General features: G+C 30.6%; 2 protein-coding genes across 2 annotated transcripts; one reads left to right on the forward strand and one right to left on the reverse strand.

The window, feature by feature from the left end:
• Window positions 1-2,345: 2,345 nt before the first annotated feature.
• On the reverse strand, window positions 2,346-3,855 carry LOC122598138. Its single transcript, XM_043770740.1, has 2 exons — window positions 3,639-3,855; window positions 2,346-2,895 (listed from the first exon to the last, which is right to left on the reverse strand). The coding sequence occupies exons 1-2, from the start codon at window positions 3,808-3,810 to the stop codon at window positions 2,606-2,608; spliced, it is 462 nt and encodes a 153-aa protein (XP_043626675.1). The 5' UTR covers window positions 3,811-3,855; the 3' UTR covers window positions 2,346-2,605.
• Window positions 3,856-9,608: 5,753 nt separating this feature from the next.
• Window positions 9,609-10,924, forward strand: LOC122597454 (2-oxoglutarate-dependent dioxygenase 19-like). Its single transcript, XM_043770045.1, has 4 exons — window positions 9,609-9,827; window positions 9,935-10,170; window positions 10,256-10,586; window positions 10,679-10,924. Exons 1-4 carry the CDS (start codon window positions 9,609-9,611, stop codon window positions 10,922-10,924), a joined length of 1,032 nt encoding a protein of 343 aa, XP_043625980.1.
• The last annotated feature ends 3,981 nt before the right edge of the window (window positions 10,925-14,905 follow it).

The following is a 14,905-nucleotide window of genomic DNA, read 5'->3' on the forward strand; positions in this document are numbered from 1 at the left end:
CTGTAGCTACAACTTCAAGAGATATTTGTGTAGCTTTTAAAGATTAAAAGCTTTATCAAAAAGCTAAAGCTAGTGAAATGCTATGTGTGTTGAGTGTTTCATTTTGAAGCCTTTTTTCTTTAATAAGAAAGCTAAAGCTAGTTGCATCCAAACAAAGCTTTTAACATTCTAGGAGCTTTTAGTTTAAAATTAAAAGGTAAAGCTCCTGAAAAGCTTGTGTCAGACATAACCAAATAATAAAGGTTTATTAGTTAGCTTTGCACGAATTGCTAGTTGGGCTTAAAAATATAGGTGGGCTGGTTTGAACAATATTTTTTATTGGGCCAACAATAAGGTAAAACATCAACTACTTATTCTTATCGCACCCAGACTTCCCAAACAACATCTTTAACCCATACCTTTCTTTATCTCAGGGCCCAACCCATCACTTTTAAATTTGACCATGTGTTGATTTAAATTTACACTTTTAATACCATATTATACCACTGTAATAAAAAAAATAGAAATTTAAACTTTCACCTTCATTGTTGAAGGATTTTACAGAATCAACCATCACTGCGCCCTGCTAGCTAGCTACTCGCTATCTACAATCCACTCCATTGATCACTGATGTCCGACCAATTAAACAATACCAAACAACATCAAAGCATAAAAAACGTTAAACTTTGTAACTTTCAGCCAAACACCCCCATAAACAAGTTCTATACAAAGCCTAAACAACATCCAAATAAGACAAACTAGCTGGTCAGCTGGATAGAAACAACTAGTTTGGCAATGACTAATTACATCATTAAGCATTAAACCCGCAAGTAAAAAACAAAAAAACAAAAAAAATGGTTGCAATGTGAAAATAGAAAGTTTGAGGTTAAGGTAGTAAAAAATTTAGGGCATTAATTTATATCTATATCTATACTTCTTTATAAAACAAACCTCCCCTCTCCCTCCTTAATTTAAAAACCTATAATGACAAATTTACTCTCTATCTTAATACATCCTTATTTCTATTTTATAGATTATGACTATTTCTCCCTCACGCGGAAACACAATGCAAAAATCCTTACTCAAAATCCGTCCCCCGCCTCCCCCATTTCATATCTCACGCAATAATTCATTATATCTCCGACCGCAATGAAATTATTTTTATGTTAATAACCACACCATCACCATCGCTGTTACCACCGCTGCATTGCGCGGACACCAATATAGTAATTTTAAATGGGATTCTAGCAATGTATCATATATATCATCAACTACAATAATATTCATTATTCAATTTTGTCAAAGATTCGATTAGATCTTTAATTTATTTCCCTTCAGTTTATTAATTTGTTCATTTGGTGTGTGTGATTATTCAAAGTATTAAACTTTTATCGAAGTAGGGAGTTTCAGGATTCTCTACTCTCAACTTAAGGACAGTCTGAAAGTAAGTGCATAAAGGTTCTAGCCTCAAATGTAAAGTATGAAAACATTAAGGGGGTTAATTGTAAATAAGATTAAGGCTTTACGAAGTATATTCAAAGTCCTATTCCCCTTCGTGTTGCTTTGCAGGTACAGTAATTATTTTGTGTGTGTTCAGAAAGCCAATTCTTTCAATCACGAAATCAATAAAATCTTTCGACTCGCGTGTTTGTTAATTTCAGTACCGTTGTTTCAAAAAGTAAATTTCATTACATATGAGAGAACTTAACAAATACTAGTTTCTTTAATTTTTTTTATAATTTTTTTAAATTAGTATGGTAAAACAAAATTAAATATATACTAGCTTTAAGATTAGCAAATAAAATGTTGACTTTGTAAAGTTTTTTCTTAATTTCAAACGAATAATTAAAAGTGATCATTTGATTGTAGCTAGTCATTGATATGATCATCAATTAATCCGGCCTTGCGAATTTGATATAAAAATGCACTAACATGAATCTTAAAAAAAAATATATGGTTTAAACTATTAATCCTTCCGTCCCACTATATATACATGCATGTCCTGTTTTAATTTTTTAAATTGAGTCATCTTTTTGAGGTTTACCATTAATTTTTTTATTTTTATAATATAAATATTTAGTGAATATAATATGAATAGACTGAGTTTTAATGTGTTTCTATTTGTATAATTTTTATTATTATATTATTTAGTAACATATATTTAAGGTTAAAATTTAAAAAGATGACTTTGGCATATAATGGGACGATGGGAGCGCGTTTGTTACATCTAGCTTTTTGATATATAGTACGTATATAATTAGGTGTACTGTGTACGTATTAATCAATTATATATATCATGCATGCATGCATGCGTAGCGTAGCGTTGCGTTATATATAGAACATATATACATAGTACTACATTCAAATTCAAACACACAATGATAATACGAGTAGTATTTAAATTAGAAACGATCGAACAATATTATTACAGTACTCGGAATGGAGAGACTTGAGAGCACGCGAGCACACATATCAGAGCTGGCGCGCAATCAATCGATCTCTTCCTTTATTCTAATTATACATTATATATATATTAGATATACTCGATCCACTACCGTACGTGACTTCAATCCATGCGACATGCGTTGTTGGTGGAATATAAATAGATATGATTATGATAGCTAGATCATACATTATTAAGTTTAGCAAGTCTGAGTCCTGTCACATTCAACTGAATAGAAACATTGGTTTGCCTTACCAATTGTAATGGCTGGACGGATTGTAGAATGGTGTTAACTGGTAGGGTTGAATTGCATGCCCCGGGTGGTGGAGTAATAGTAATGGTGGTAAGGTTTAGCAGGTTACTAAGAGCCGTTATCACAGATCGAATGAAACTTACACTGAATTGTCCTAGTGAATCTGTTAATCCTGTTGGTCCAATTTCAATACCGGCAATTGATACTCGGACTGTAGCATCTGCACCCAGCATTAACAAAATATATAGGATCTAATTAATTACAAGTTAATTCGTTGAGCAATCTTTTCAGGTGTAATCTCTCTCTCTCTCTCTCTCTATATATATATATATATAACAATAAACCAAAAAACTTGTGATTTAAACTCCACCTAGCTACAATTAATTACTTGCATGATTAATTTGGTTGACAATAATAAATATATATACATATGGATTTCTCAAATGACAACTTTGTATGAAAAATTTTTACATTTTATATCAAAAGCTGATCACTTTTTAAATTTTATGATAAAAAAAAACAATTACTTTATGCACGTTAATAATAATAGTTTATAGGGCTATCATTAATCAGCAAAACCTTATATAATACGGAGTACAACTTAGCAGGTACGTATGTGCTTGTTAAGATGTATATATATCCTTAATTTCTTTATAATTATGATAGCCAGGCACCAACAAAAAAAAAAGATAATTAATTAAAAGCAACAAATATCTCTTTAATGAAGTTTTTACACATGTACACTTAGCTTGTATCCAAAATGTGCTGCAATATTATAATACATTAATAATCTTGATTAGTTAACTGATAATGGTGTATTAATCATTTGAATACATAAAATTAAACCGTAACTGATAATGTTCGTTTGATCATCATAGGATTCAAAATTACTAGCTAGCTGGAATTATCGAGCATATATATATATATAACTAAAATGAAGCTAGTAGTGAAACAATAACTTACTTGCGATAGGAAGAGGTGGGACTGTGACATTGGTAGTAATATTAAGATTAATGGTGCCATTCAAAGGGCAAAGTGCAGTTCCACCGATTTCTACAGCAATAGCATTGGCTTTTGGTGCCACAAAAACAACTACCAAAAGGGTGATCAACAAGAGAACAGATTTCATTGCCATTGTATGTTGATCGAATTTGAGTTTCTATAATTTGATATGAACTATAGATGTAAGCTGCCTATTTATAGGACAAGTTTGAAAAGCTGACTATAAAGTTACGTTGTTTAATCTATGCAATTGCAATTAGAAAAATGTTAATAATGATGAATTAAATGTTAAAGTTGAAATTTTGAATTACCAAATCTACGCTATACATTTTTGGTGTTGTATTCTGATTCCTGTTAAATGTTAATAGTTCTAGATACAGATAACATATTCATTGTAAATTAGCCACCACATCACAAATTAAAAAAAATAATAATAATCTTCAGTGTTTTTTTTTTTTTTTAGGTTTTGAGTACCTCAACGATGTATGAGAAAGGTTAAGATGTATACAGACCTTAATAATTACCTTTACTTAAGTAAAGAGTCTACTTTCATTTTCTACTTAAATAGTAGAAAAGGCCAGTGACGGATCCAGAAAGTCAGGATAGGGTATACATTTTTTAAAGGGTGTGGTGATCCATATACCACATATTATTGGCCCTACACGGCTACACCAATTGGGTTTTTTTTTTGGAAGGGGGGGGGGGGGTTGGTTGGTAGTTTTGGATGTTTAGAGCCCCATTAGGAGGATAAGTAGTCGTTAAACAAAATTTTATCGATAATGAAATGAAACTTCAGTTTAGTACTATCGTATTAATGGATCACTAAAAAGTAAGAGAAAACTTATCCTTAGATATAATCCTACTTCAAAGTTTATTAAAAATCCTAAATTATAAAATGTTAAATCATAAACTAAAAAAGAATAGCATATGCTTACCAGCACTTATTGGATAATCAATAGTAATTTTATTGGATAATCAATAGTAATAAAACTGAGACACAAATTTAATTACAAAGTTTTAACATTCAATTAAACAAGAGTATTTATCTTGAAATTTTACCACAAAGTCAGTGAGAGAGTCAATAAAAAAAAGTTGGTATGCAATATTTTTATTCAAGGATATGCATTGTTAACATGTATCTTGAAATATATATAAAATTTGAAGTACTAACACTATTCGTAGTTCTTTAAGGGTCTTGCAAGGACGGAACTATTCAAGGGCCAAGGAGGGTTTCAACCCCTCCAAAAAAGAAAAATTTTACTATTAGGTTAATTTCTAATATACCCATAAAAATAAGTTTTTATATGATATATTAGCCCTCTCAAAGATTTATAGAGATAAATATATAGGGGATACAGAAAACCTAACTATCCATAAATCCAAAATTCATGTGAGGAGGCAGGCTTTGCAATTTGAGATATCAGATATTAATCGAATTACGTTAAACAACCCATCAAATTTCAAAATTCCGAATCGACTATTCAAGGTAATTATTTTATATGCTTGACTGCTTGTTGTTTATAGGATTTAATAGAGGCATTTATTTTATTAACTCTGTTGTTTAAGATTAATTAATATCTGAACTATAGAAATTGTATCACTGTGTTGTTAGTATGTTTGTATGTATGATGTATTAAAGATAGTTTATAAATAAACTGTTTATTAAGGTAATAAGGTTGAATGGAGCACGCCAAAGATCTCACAGCCTATTGTTGTTTCTAGTGTGAAATTTAATATGGCATTGAAGGTTTTTATTGTCTTCAGTATATATATATATATATGAACACTTTATTCTTTTGCGTATAAAAAAGTTAGATTTTATGTTTCATTAAGTTCCGTCCCCCTATACTAAGTGTCCAAGTTTCGTCACTGCTAACTTGTACGTAGGTACGCCACTGGAAAAGGCCCTCGTATTTTTGTATGGATAAGGATCGAACTCATAACCTTTATTTCCAGATGCCATGGTGTTTAACACTGATTTAAGCTATACTTAGCCGCCAGTCCACCACGTGATGTATACAGTATATGTTTTTGTGTATGTATTGTTGGATTGTTCGAAATTGATATTGTTAATTAAATTGGCGTATCATTGATATATTTCATATTGCTATACTAACATATGTTTGTAATTATAAGGCGAGTTCATAAACATTACATTTGGTAGACTTATTAAGAGTAACTTAGTTTAATCTTTATTTACACCATTGGATGAGTCTTAAGACTCGTGACAACCCTCCATCATATCATTTGATGATAACATAATTAGTTTCATATTTTAATTTGAAATTAAGTATGTATTATTTAGGTACAATAAGTTTGACAATTGCTTTATAATTTCGTCAACTTTAATTTAATTGGGTATTAATTATGTATAATGGGCTTTAATGTCAACTCATCTATTGTTCCTTCGAATTTAATTTGATGTGCTTCTTAATTTCAATCAATGAGTTTAAGGTTAAAATTTTAAACACGTAATAAAATGGGAAATGATAGAAGAGCTATAGTGGTTGTGCATTTTAAATTAAAATTATTCAACACGTAACCATGCAATACTGACATGTTAATTAAATTATATCATGGAAAGATAATAGATCTACTTTCTGAAAAACTTTCCTTAAGATTTTTATAATGGTTTGATACAACTTAAACCCATTATCCAAGTGATTTGTTATGTGCAGTGTTGTATATAATGGTTTTTAAATGCCGTTATAACGCATTAACGTCGTTATGAAGCTTAAATGTGGTTTGTTGCTACGTTATCAGTTTGCAGTCAATAACGATCAAATAACGGACTTAACAATGCTCGGGTCATAGACAATATAGATAGATCAATACACATATTTAACCTAATGGTTATGTGTATTAGGCCAACTTTGGTTTACACCCAATATAAATATCGTATGAAACAAACAAATGGTCTGGTTAAAATAATAGTACCCACATTTTTAGTTAGGTACATTATTGTTGTAAGTTTTAATTAAATAAATAAAAAATTCATATAAAAATAAGCATAGTTATCTTATGTTATACAATATTTTTTTTAGTTTTTATGGTTATTGACTTATTTTTGTTGGGATATTGTTGATATGTTTACGAAATTCATCTATGAATTATAGTCTTCATTATAATACTGATATATCTCTACTAAATGAGATTTATCCTTAAAGATGATTGATGAGCGTCCATTTTGTGATAAAAACCCCTAGTGAAAGGCTTCATTTCTATGCTTAAATGAATTATTATTCCGGAACTATTGGTACTTAATGGATTGTATGATTATGCAGATTCACGGAAGATGCAAAAGAGGGTAAATGACATCAAGAATGAAGCCTATGAAGTTACAAGACACAAGGAAGTGATTCGGGAGCTAAACGAAGAAGCGAAAGCTGCAGCATGAGCCACCAGCCCCGCTGGCCATCAAGAATCATCGTCGTTCCTCTATCACCAGCGCCGCTAACCCATTCAAGCCCAGGACCAACGCCACTGGTAAGCCCACCAGCGCCGCTGGCCAGCCCAGTTCAGCAACCGACTTTCACCTCTATTTAAACCGAATTAACCCTCAAAACCCTAAGAGAGAGAGTTGATTCAGTAGCTCTAGCCGCCCAGCAACAACCCTAGATCGACTTTGCAGATTCCAAGGAGGTTTTGGAGCTTCTAACACCTTCTGATCTTCACTCTTGGTCTAGATCTTTTGTCTTCTATTTACTTTTATTGTCAAACAATGTCTTTTATCTTTACAGACTTTGTTATTCCTTTAATAATGTTAGGCTAGTAGGCTGAATACTTGTTTGGATCGATGTGATCATGTAGACGTTTATTGTTTTACTGTGTTTGTTTAGATTCTGTTGGAATGTGCTTTACTATTTATCGTAGATCCATGTTTATTAGTAATTCATGTTGCTATTGGTTTTATATCTGAACATATTAGTTTAATTCTGATGGTTGTCTATGATCATACACTAGGACTAATATGCTATGACAGAAAACGACTAGTCGGTCTATAAGTAGAAGTAAAAATCGATTCACTTTGTAACCGAGGGATCCAGAACCATAGTAACTAGGATGAATTGAACATGAAGCTTAACAATGCCAGACGCGATCCTTTGACTTGTAACCGAGCACTGTGGTCACCGGAGGGAATTATATCTGGTCATGGCTTAAGAGCCAGATAATTAAAAGATGAATTAGTAACACAAACTTTAGGTCAGTAATGCTTAAAACAATGAATCTAGCAAGAATTTGTTTTAAAGGGTAGTGTGAGTCTAGCGACAGCACTACTAATCAGGCAAAGTGAATCTAACGAGAATCTGAACCGTAATTAAGTTTCCAACAGACTAGCAAACCAGTAGGATAATATTTGATCGCATCATGAGATCAGAGATGTCAAACAAGTATTTTAATTTAATTACTGTTATTTGTTTTTTCAAATATTTTCAGATTAGCCTCTCGCTGAAAAGCGGTTGCGGCTAGATTATTATTTTACTGTTAAAAGTATTAGTTTATTAGGAGTTAGTGACAAACTCCCAAACAACTAGAATTACACGTACTACTAGATTTAGTAAAGCAACGCGTCCCTGCGAACGATCCTGTAACTTACCACTAGGCTATATTACACTGACCGGGTTCTCTGCTCGTTACGTGTGTTTAGGTTAGATAGTTACGTGTACAACATAAATTTAAAGACAAGAATAAAAACAACACATCAATGATCGGCCGCCAAGTGACTGCCGACTGTTATTTAGATAGTAGTCATTATGAAAAAAATATTGAAGTGGCATTCTTTGAGGATCCTAGTCAAAGTAATTAGGAAAATGCTAAATGAAGCCCTTAGGGCTTTACTTAACGTGCATAAAAATGTTGTGCATTTTCATATTAAAAGTCCACCCTTGAATTTTATAGTAAATATACAACTAATTAATGCACCTTAACGAAAGCCCTTCTAACAAAACCCAATTGGGTATGTTTCCTTTGATATCTAGATAGTAAAAATAGGAAAGTGAAAATAACTTGGACGTGCTGGTTTTATAATCCATATAAATTTGATGTAACTTTCCTATGATTCTGATTTTTTCCAGAATTGGACATTCGTAACAAAGAATATTTCAAACAAGTTTTGTTGCTAAAAGATTTACGGGATTCAGCCACATCATTCAAAACTGCCAAGGGAATGCCGGTTTCATCCAACATGGTGTGTGACTACGTACTTTAATACATTAAGAAAAGATGTTCACAGGGCCAGAAAGACTCGGTCACATTTCCAATCGTTTTCAGTACTTCGTTGAGATGATTTCTGCGACTCGTACTAGGGTTGGCTCCTCGCAGTTCTCCCTTTTAACACCAACGGTAGATTTTTGTATTAAAATACAATTTTAATAAATAATAATAATGAGTAATATAATATTATTGTACAATCACGTACATATGCAGGCGAAAAGCCGAAAACGTACAACAGAAACAACCAGCTTGGTTACAAGGTCAAAGGGCCATTTGGACATAGAACGTACATGGACTGATAAAATGCCTAACAAGCCCTTAACTGGGCTTTCAGGCTTGAGCATTTTAGAAAATTATTTGGACTCAAATGTGTATTTTGGGCCTTAGGACCTATTCCAGGGAAAGTGTACGTATTTTCCAACAATTAATTAGTTGCAAGTCTTCATGTTCTTTTCTTCATTTTTATTCAATTTTTTTTGCTTTTATTTTGGCTTTATATCTGATGATGATGACAAATATTATATGATAGCTAGCCAGCTTGTTGTTATGTGATCACATGGTATATGCAGATGATTGTCATATGTTTCTTAAGTATTTTTCATAATATTATCGCATGTATCACCTTTCTTCTTTGTATATATAAATATATATGTTGGTATAAATATATATATATATATATATGTTCGTATTATCATATCTTGTGTTGAGCATTGAAAAATGAATTCTGTTAAAGCATTGTTAACCGAATCACCCGATCTAAAAACCATTCCTTCTATCTACGCCTACTCAAGTAACTCTAAGGAGCTCGTTGCATTAGATACTTATGATTCAATCCCTACTATTGATTTTTCCTTGCTAACATGTGACGATCCTGTTATACGGTTCCAAGTGATCCAAGACCTTGGTAATGCATGCAACGATTGGGGATTTTTTCAGGTACTAATTGCTATTTATCTAGCTTGATGAGTTCAACTATTCGATATATGTAATAATGCATGCATAGCTTTTTTTAAAGCTCTCTTAATGATTTTTAAAATCTTTAGGTGATTAATCATGGCGTACCCGAAACACTGATGAAAATGGTAATTGAAAAATCACATGGCTTTTTCAACTTGACGGAAAAAGAGAAGAAAGATTTTGAGGGAAAAGATGTCTTTGATCCGATTAAATATGGAACCAGCTTTAATAACAAGAAGGATGAAGTAATCTATTGGAGGGATTATCTCAAGATTAATCTACACCCGGAGTTTCATTGCCCAAACAAGCCCTTAGGTCTCAGGTAATTAACCGGTTTCTTTAGTTACTTCTTGTATGCTACTTAATTTGTGATAGTTATTTTCTTGAATTAATTGGTTTCAATGCAGGGAGGTTTTCTTTGAGTACTCGAAAAGAGCCAGAGAGGTAGCAAATGGGCTCCTTAGTGGGATATCAACTAGCCTAGGACTCGACCAAACTTATGTAAAAAAGGCATTAAATTTAGATACGGGTTCACAAATGTGTGTAATCAACCTTTACCCACCTTGCCCACAACCCGAATTGGCAATAGGGTTGCCACCTCATTCGGATTATGGCCTCTTCACACTCCTTATCAACAACGGTGTAGGTGGACTCCAAATCAAGCACAAGGGTAAATGGATCAATATTCACAACACTCTTCCCAATTCGTTACTAATCAATACCGGAGACCAACTTGAGGTACATGTTTGTCCCAACTTAACTAAATCCTGTTGAACCAAGGCCCGTTTGATCACCTAATCTTAATAATGTTGATTATTGATCGTTTGTAGGTTTTCAGTAACGGGAAGTATAAGAGTGTGGAGCATCGGGCTGTTCTAAATAACGTTGTAACGAAAATATCAGTAGTTATAGCGTACGGGCCTACACTGGATACCGTGGTAGCTCCGGCCGATAAGTTGATGGATGAAGAAAGGTGCCCGGCTGCATATGCTCCTATGAAGTACAAGGACTATATTGAAATGCAACAACGCGGTCAACTCGTTCGGAAGAGTTGTTTGGAACGGGTTCGGGCATGATATTCGAAATGTTAATGTATGCATTTTGTTTTGGGACGCCAATGTAAAACTTATGCAAGTTGTAAAAGGGCGAATTCAAATTCAATATTAGGAAATAAACTTATGGAAGTTTTAAAAGGGCCATTCCTGTTATCAACGTGCCACCACGACCATATATTCATGGGCGGAGTTAAATCGAGAATGTACAATTGAAAAAGTTGAATTACCAAAAATACATCTTTTTCGATGCTTCGGGTTTTTTTACTGTTTAAAAATCTTTTTATATAATTAAAAACCTTTTACTTTAATTAAGTAACTTTTTCTTAATCAGTTTATATGTTACTCGTACTTTGATAAATGAAAAAGCCACCTTTAAATGACAAGTGTTTTAGGTAACTGAAAAAATATTTACGTGATGCGGCGATGATAGTGGTAACGGCAGCGTAATGATGGCGGCGTCTAGTGTCGGCAATGAGTAGCATGATTTAAAAGAGTATTATAGTTATTTTAGGAATTTAGAGGTAAATATTGTAATTTAATATTAGTTAGCTAGGGGATAGACTCATTGATAATGTGAGCTAGTTATATTGTTACACACATTTAAGGTATTTTAAAGGTAGAAAAGGGATAATTTGTTTTATATAATGATAAAGATAAGTAGATCGAAAATATGTTTCTTACACAAATGTTGGATTTTAGATTAGCTAGAAGTACAAAATACCAGATTGTATTTAGACACGATAGTGGAATTGTAAAAATATGTGATGTATTAGCTCCTTTATCTTATGGGATTTCCTACATTGTCCTTAAAAGAAAGAAATTTACAAGTGTTGTTTTTTGGGTTTAAGCCCCAATAACTCGACGGTGTATAAGGAAGGTAAAATATAGACAGACATTACCTTTATCTAATTAAGTAAAAAAGTTGCTTCCAAATTCTACCGAAATGATACAAGGCACATAATACATACATTTACAAAGGATCATCATGTTTGATAATTTTAGAGTTTTTTTTTCAAATTAGAGATTAATCTAATTTATTTGATCATTTTTAGTAACCTTTAACTTTTAAAAGCAAATAAAATGTATTCTTCGGTGTATTTTGGTAAGAATAGAAAGACGTGAACCTTTTGAACAAACCATATATCCAATTTATTTTTAATGAATAAAACATCATAGTCACACTATAGTATATTAGATTAGATTTATCCCTATGTCAAATATACACAAGACTAACAACGTTTTTGATATGAAATAATTATTAAATAAAAGCAAATAAAAATCTGTAAAATTCAACTATATATAAAAATAATACAAACAGATATTTTGATATATTTTTAATACATATATAATATAGTTTGAATTTATTAAGATGCATGCAGATATAAACTCTTATGTGAATTAAATTACAATCATCAACTGAAACATAAATTAATTAAATTTTTTTTATATAAATATATGTTTTTATTATATTAGTTTAATAATCAAGAAAAGTTTGAAGTATAAATTAGTGATGCAAAACAAATTAGTGTAAAAAAAATGAGACATCTTTTATAATTATTAATTATTAATAACTATAATTAAATCATTATGGTCTCATACTTTCAATTTATAATTATGTAATAACAAACGTCAAAATTATAAATAAAAAAAAAAAGAGAAAATTGAAAGCAAAAGTCAATTTAAAAAAAGAGTTTTGTTAATGACAACCCTCAGGGCTGTCAGTATTAATTATTTTGATGCATTAAAATTTGTATTTTGTCTTGTGAAAATTCAGGGGCGGTTATTAATATATAAAGTATTACTTTTTATGCAGGTAATAAGCTGTTAAAGACAACCCTTAAGCTGTCATTATCATTTTTCTTTAAAAAAATAAAAATTATAATTGCTATATAAAAAATTTATTATCGTTATGAATATATAATAACCTCATAGCGGTCATACAATTTCAAAGGAAGAGAACCATACTATTTATAGTCTTTGAAGGGAACATACGACGTTTACGTACACCAACATAAATTCAAATCAATACATCACATAGTTATCATCCTTTTTTTTCGTAAATGACGCAAAATTCAATTATTATATGTATATGTTTGATAAAAGTAATTACAGTATTTTATAGTTGTGGTTTTAGTTATAGTTGTGGTTTTAGTTGTAGTTATATGTTGTAGCTTTAAAACAGATCTATTAATTAGAACTTTTATTTTCTAGTTGTGTTTGATATGGTATTCGTATTTGTAACTTCAAAAGATTTTATGTAATTTTTAAATATTAAAAGTTAAGTAGTGTTTTATTTTAAAGTTTTTTCTTTCAAATAAAAGATAAATTAATTGCATTTAAACAAAAACTTTTTACTCAATAAGATTTTATTGTTCAAAATTAAAAACTTAAACTCCTAAAAGGTTTTTGAAAAGCTATTATCTAACATACACTTAATAGCAGCTCTCGTCTAATTAACTTCATATAAATTGAATGAAATCTGAAAAAATGTCTATTTTTAGATTTTAATCATGATTTTTATGTTTGGGGTAAACATCGAACATTTATATTTATTTCTTTTTAGTCATAAATTAAGTCTTTTCAAAAAACTATAGTAAAAAACAACACTTCATGATAAATACTAAATTTCACCTTGCAAACTTTGAACAGTCATGTAGGGGGTAGGGTTTTAACCGAATTAAATGTCGTGCCTTCAGGCGATTTAGTTGGGGTTTCTCCTCCTACTGGGTATTGAGGATGAGGACCTCTCTAGCGCGAACCTGATTAAGACAACATAAGCTAGATTCCCTGTTGCGAGCAAATAATCCACATCTTTAAAAAAAATATATAGTAAAACTACATCGGCCATGAAAGAATTTTGAGAGAAATTATTGATCCAGTTATATGCCTACAATTTAAATTTTAAAATACTCATTTATGAAACTTCAATCTATCTTAGTTATTTAAATCAATTCGAGTTCAATCGAGCATTATAATTAAAACTTTAAAATCAAAGAAAAATGTAAAAAAATATATCTAATTTTTGTTACTGATATATTATAACTTAATATAAAGATAGTAAATCGACTAACACAATGATAAATAAAATAAAAGTATCTATTGCGTTAACAAAGTATAAAAAGCATTTCATAATGTAATATAGAAAAATTTAAAATTTTTTTGTTTCAATTAAAAGATTAGGAATTTAAATAAGCATTAAGTGGGGTTGAAAGCTTAATGCTTTCTAAGAGAAAAACCTTTTTTTTAAATATAACATAATAAATAAATAAAAGTTTTAAAAAATATGTAATCTTAACATATCATAATGTTTTTAAAAATACTTTTAAAAAACAATATTTCTTTATAATGTACAAAGATATCTATACTACTACATAATAAATCTAGCCATCATGTTGAAAGTTAAGAAAATTTAGATACACGAATTGATTAAACTACTATACCATTGGACTATTTTATATATTTTTGAATAAATTGGAATCCATCAATGAAATTGAAATTTGAAGGATTTGAAATCTGAAAATTTTAAACTATTTATTCATTCTGGTTGACATAATCAATGAAATTTATCCATGAAATTAGAATGTAAATTATGTTAAATGACAAAAATATCCTTTAATCAATTTTTTTATAATTTGTCTCTGAGCAAAATTTTAAATTACACTATCAGTTCTCTATATTATAATATATTTTTATTACTCCTTTTAAATCGAACACTTTTACATTAATTACCTATATTATTTGACGTCGTCACTACCATAACCATCTGCCGCCATCATCACACTACCGCCATCACTACTACATTGGGTAGATACCGTATTATAGAAGATAATAACATAACCCACCGTCATAAACTATATGTAAGAATTTATTACAAGCATAAATGATTTGTATAATTCATACAGCTACTTAAACTCAAGAACTATCATTTAATTCAATGCACAATTCTTGATAAGTTGATATATGTAATAAGCTTTTATATCATATCACATCATTATAATAACA

This window comes from Erigeron canadensis, chromosome 4 (assembly GCF_010389155.1).
Source record: "Erigeron canadensis isolate Cc75 chromosome 4, C_canadensis_v1, whole genome shotgun sequence".
Lineage (NCBI taxonomy): Eukaryota > Viridiplantae > Streptophyta > Magnoliopsida > Asterales > Asteraceae > Erigeron > Erigeron canadensis.

What these genes read in the sequence shown, in the direction of transcription:
- LOC122598138 (XM_043770740.1), bottom strand. Translation starts at nt 3,810, where the DNA reads ATGGCAATGAAATCTGTTCTCTTGTTGATCACCCTTTTGGTAGTTGTT. An exon ending in CCCACCTCTTCCTATCGCAA is followed by an intron (nt 2,896 to 3,638) that starts GTAAGTTATTGT and finishes TGCTGGGTGCAG; the next exon opens with ATGCTACAGTCCGAGTATCA.
- LOC122597454 (XM_043770045.1), top strand. Translation starts at nt 9,609, where the DNA reads ATGAATTCTGTTAAAGCATTGTTAACCGAATCACCCGATCTAAAAACC. An exon ending in AACAAGCCCTTAGGTCTCAG is followed by an intron (nt 10,171 to 10,255) that starts GTAATTAACCGG and finishes GTTTCAATGCAG; the next exon opens with GGAGGTTTTCTTTGAGTACT. An exon ending in ATACCGGAGACCAACTTGAG is followed by an intron (nt 10,587 to 10,678) that starts GTACATGTTTGT and finishes GATCGTTTGTAG; the next exon opens with GTTTTCAGTAACGGGAAGTA.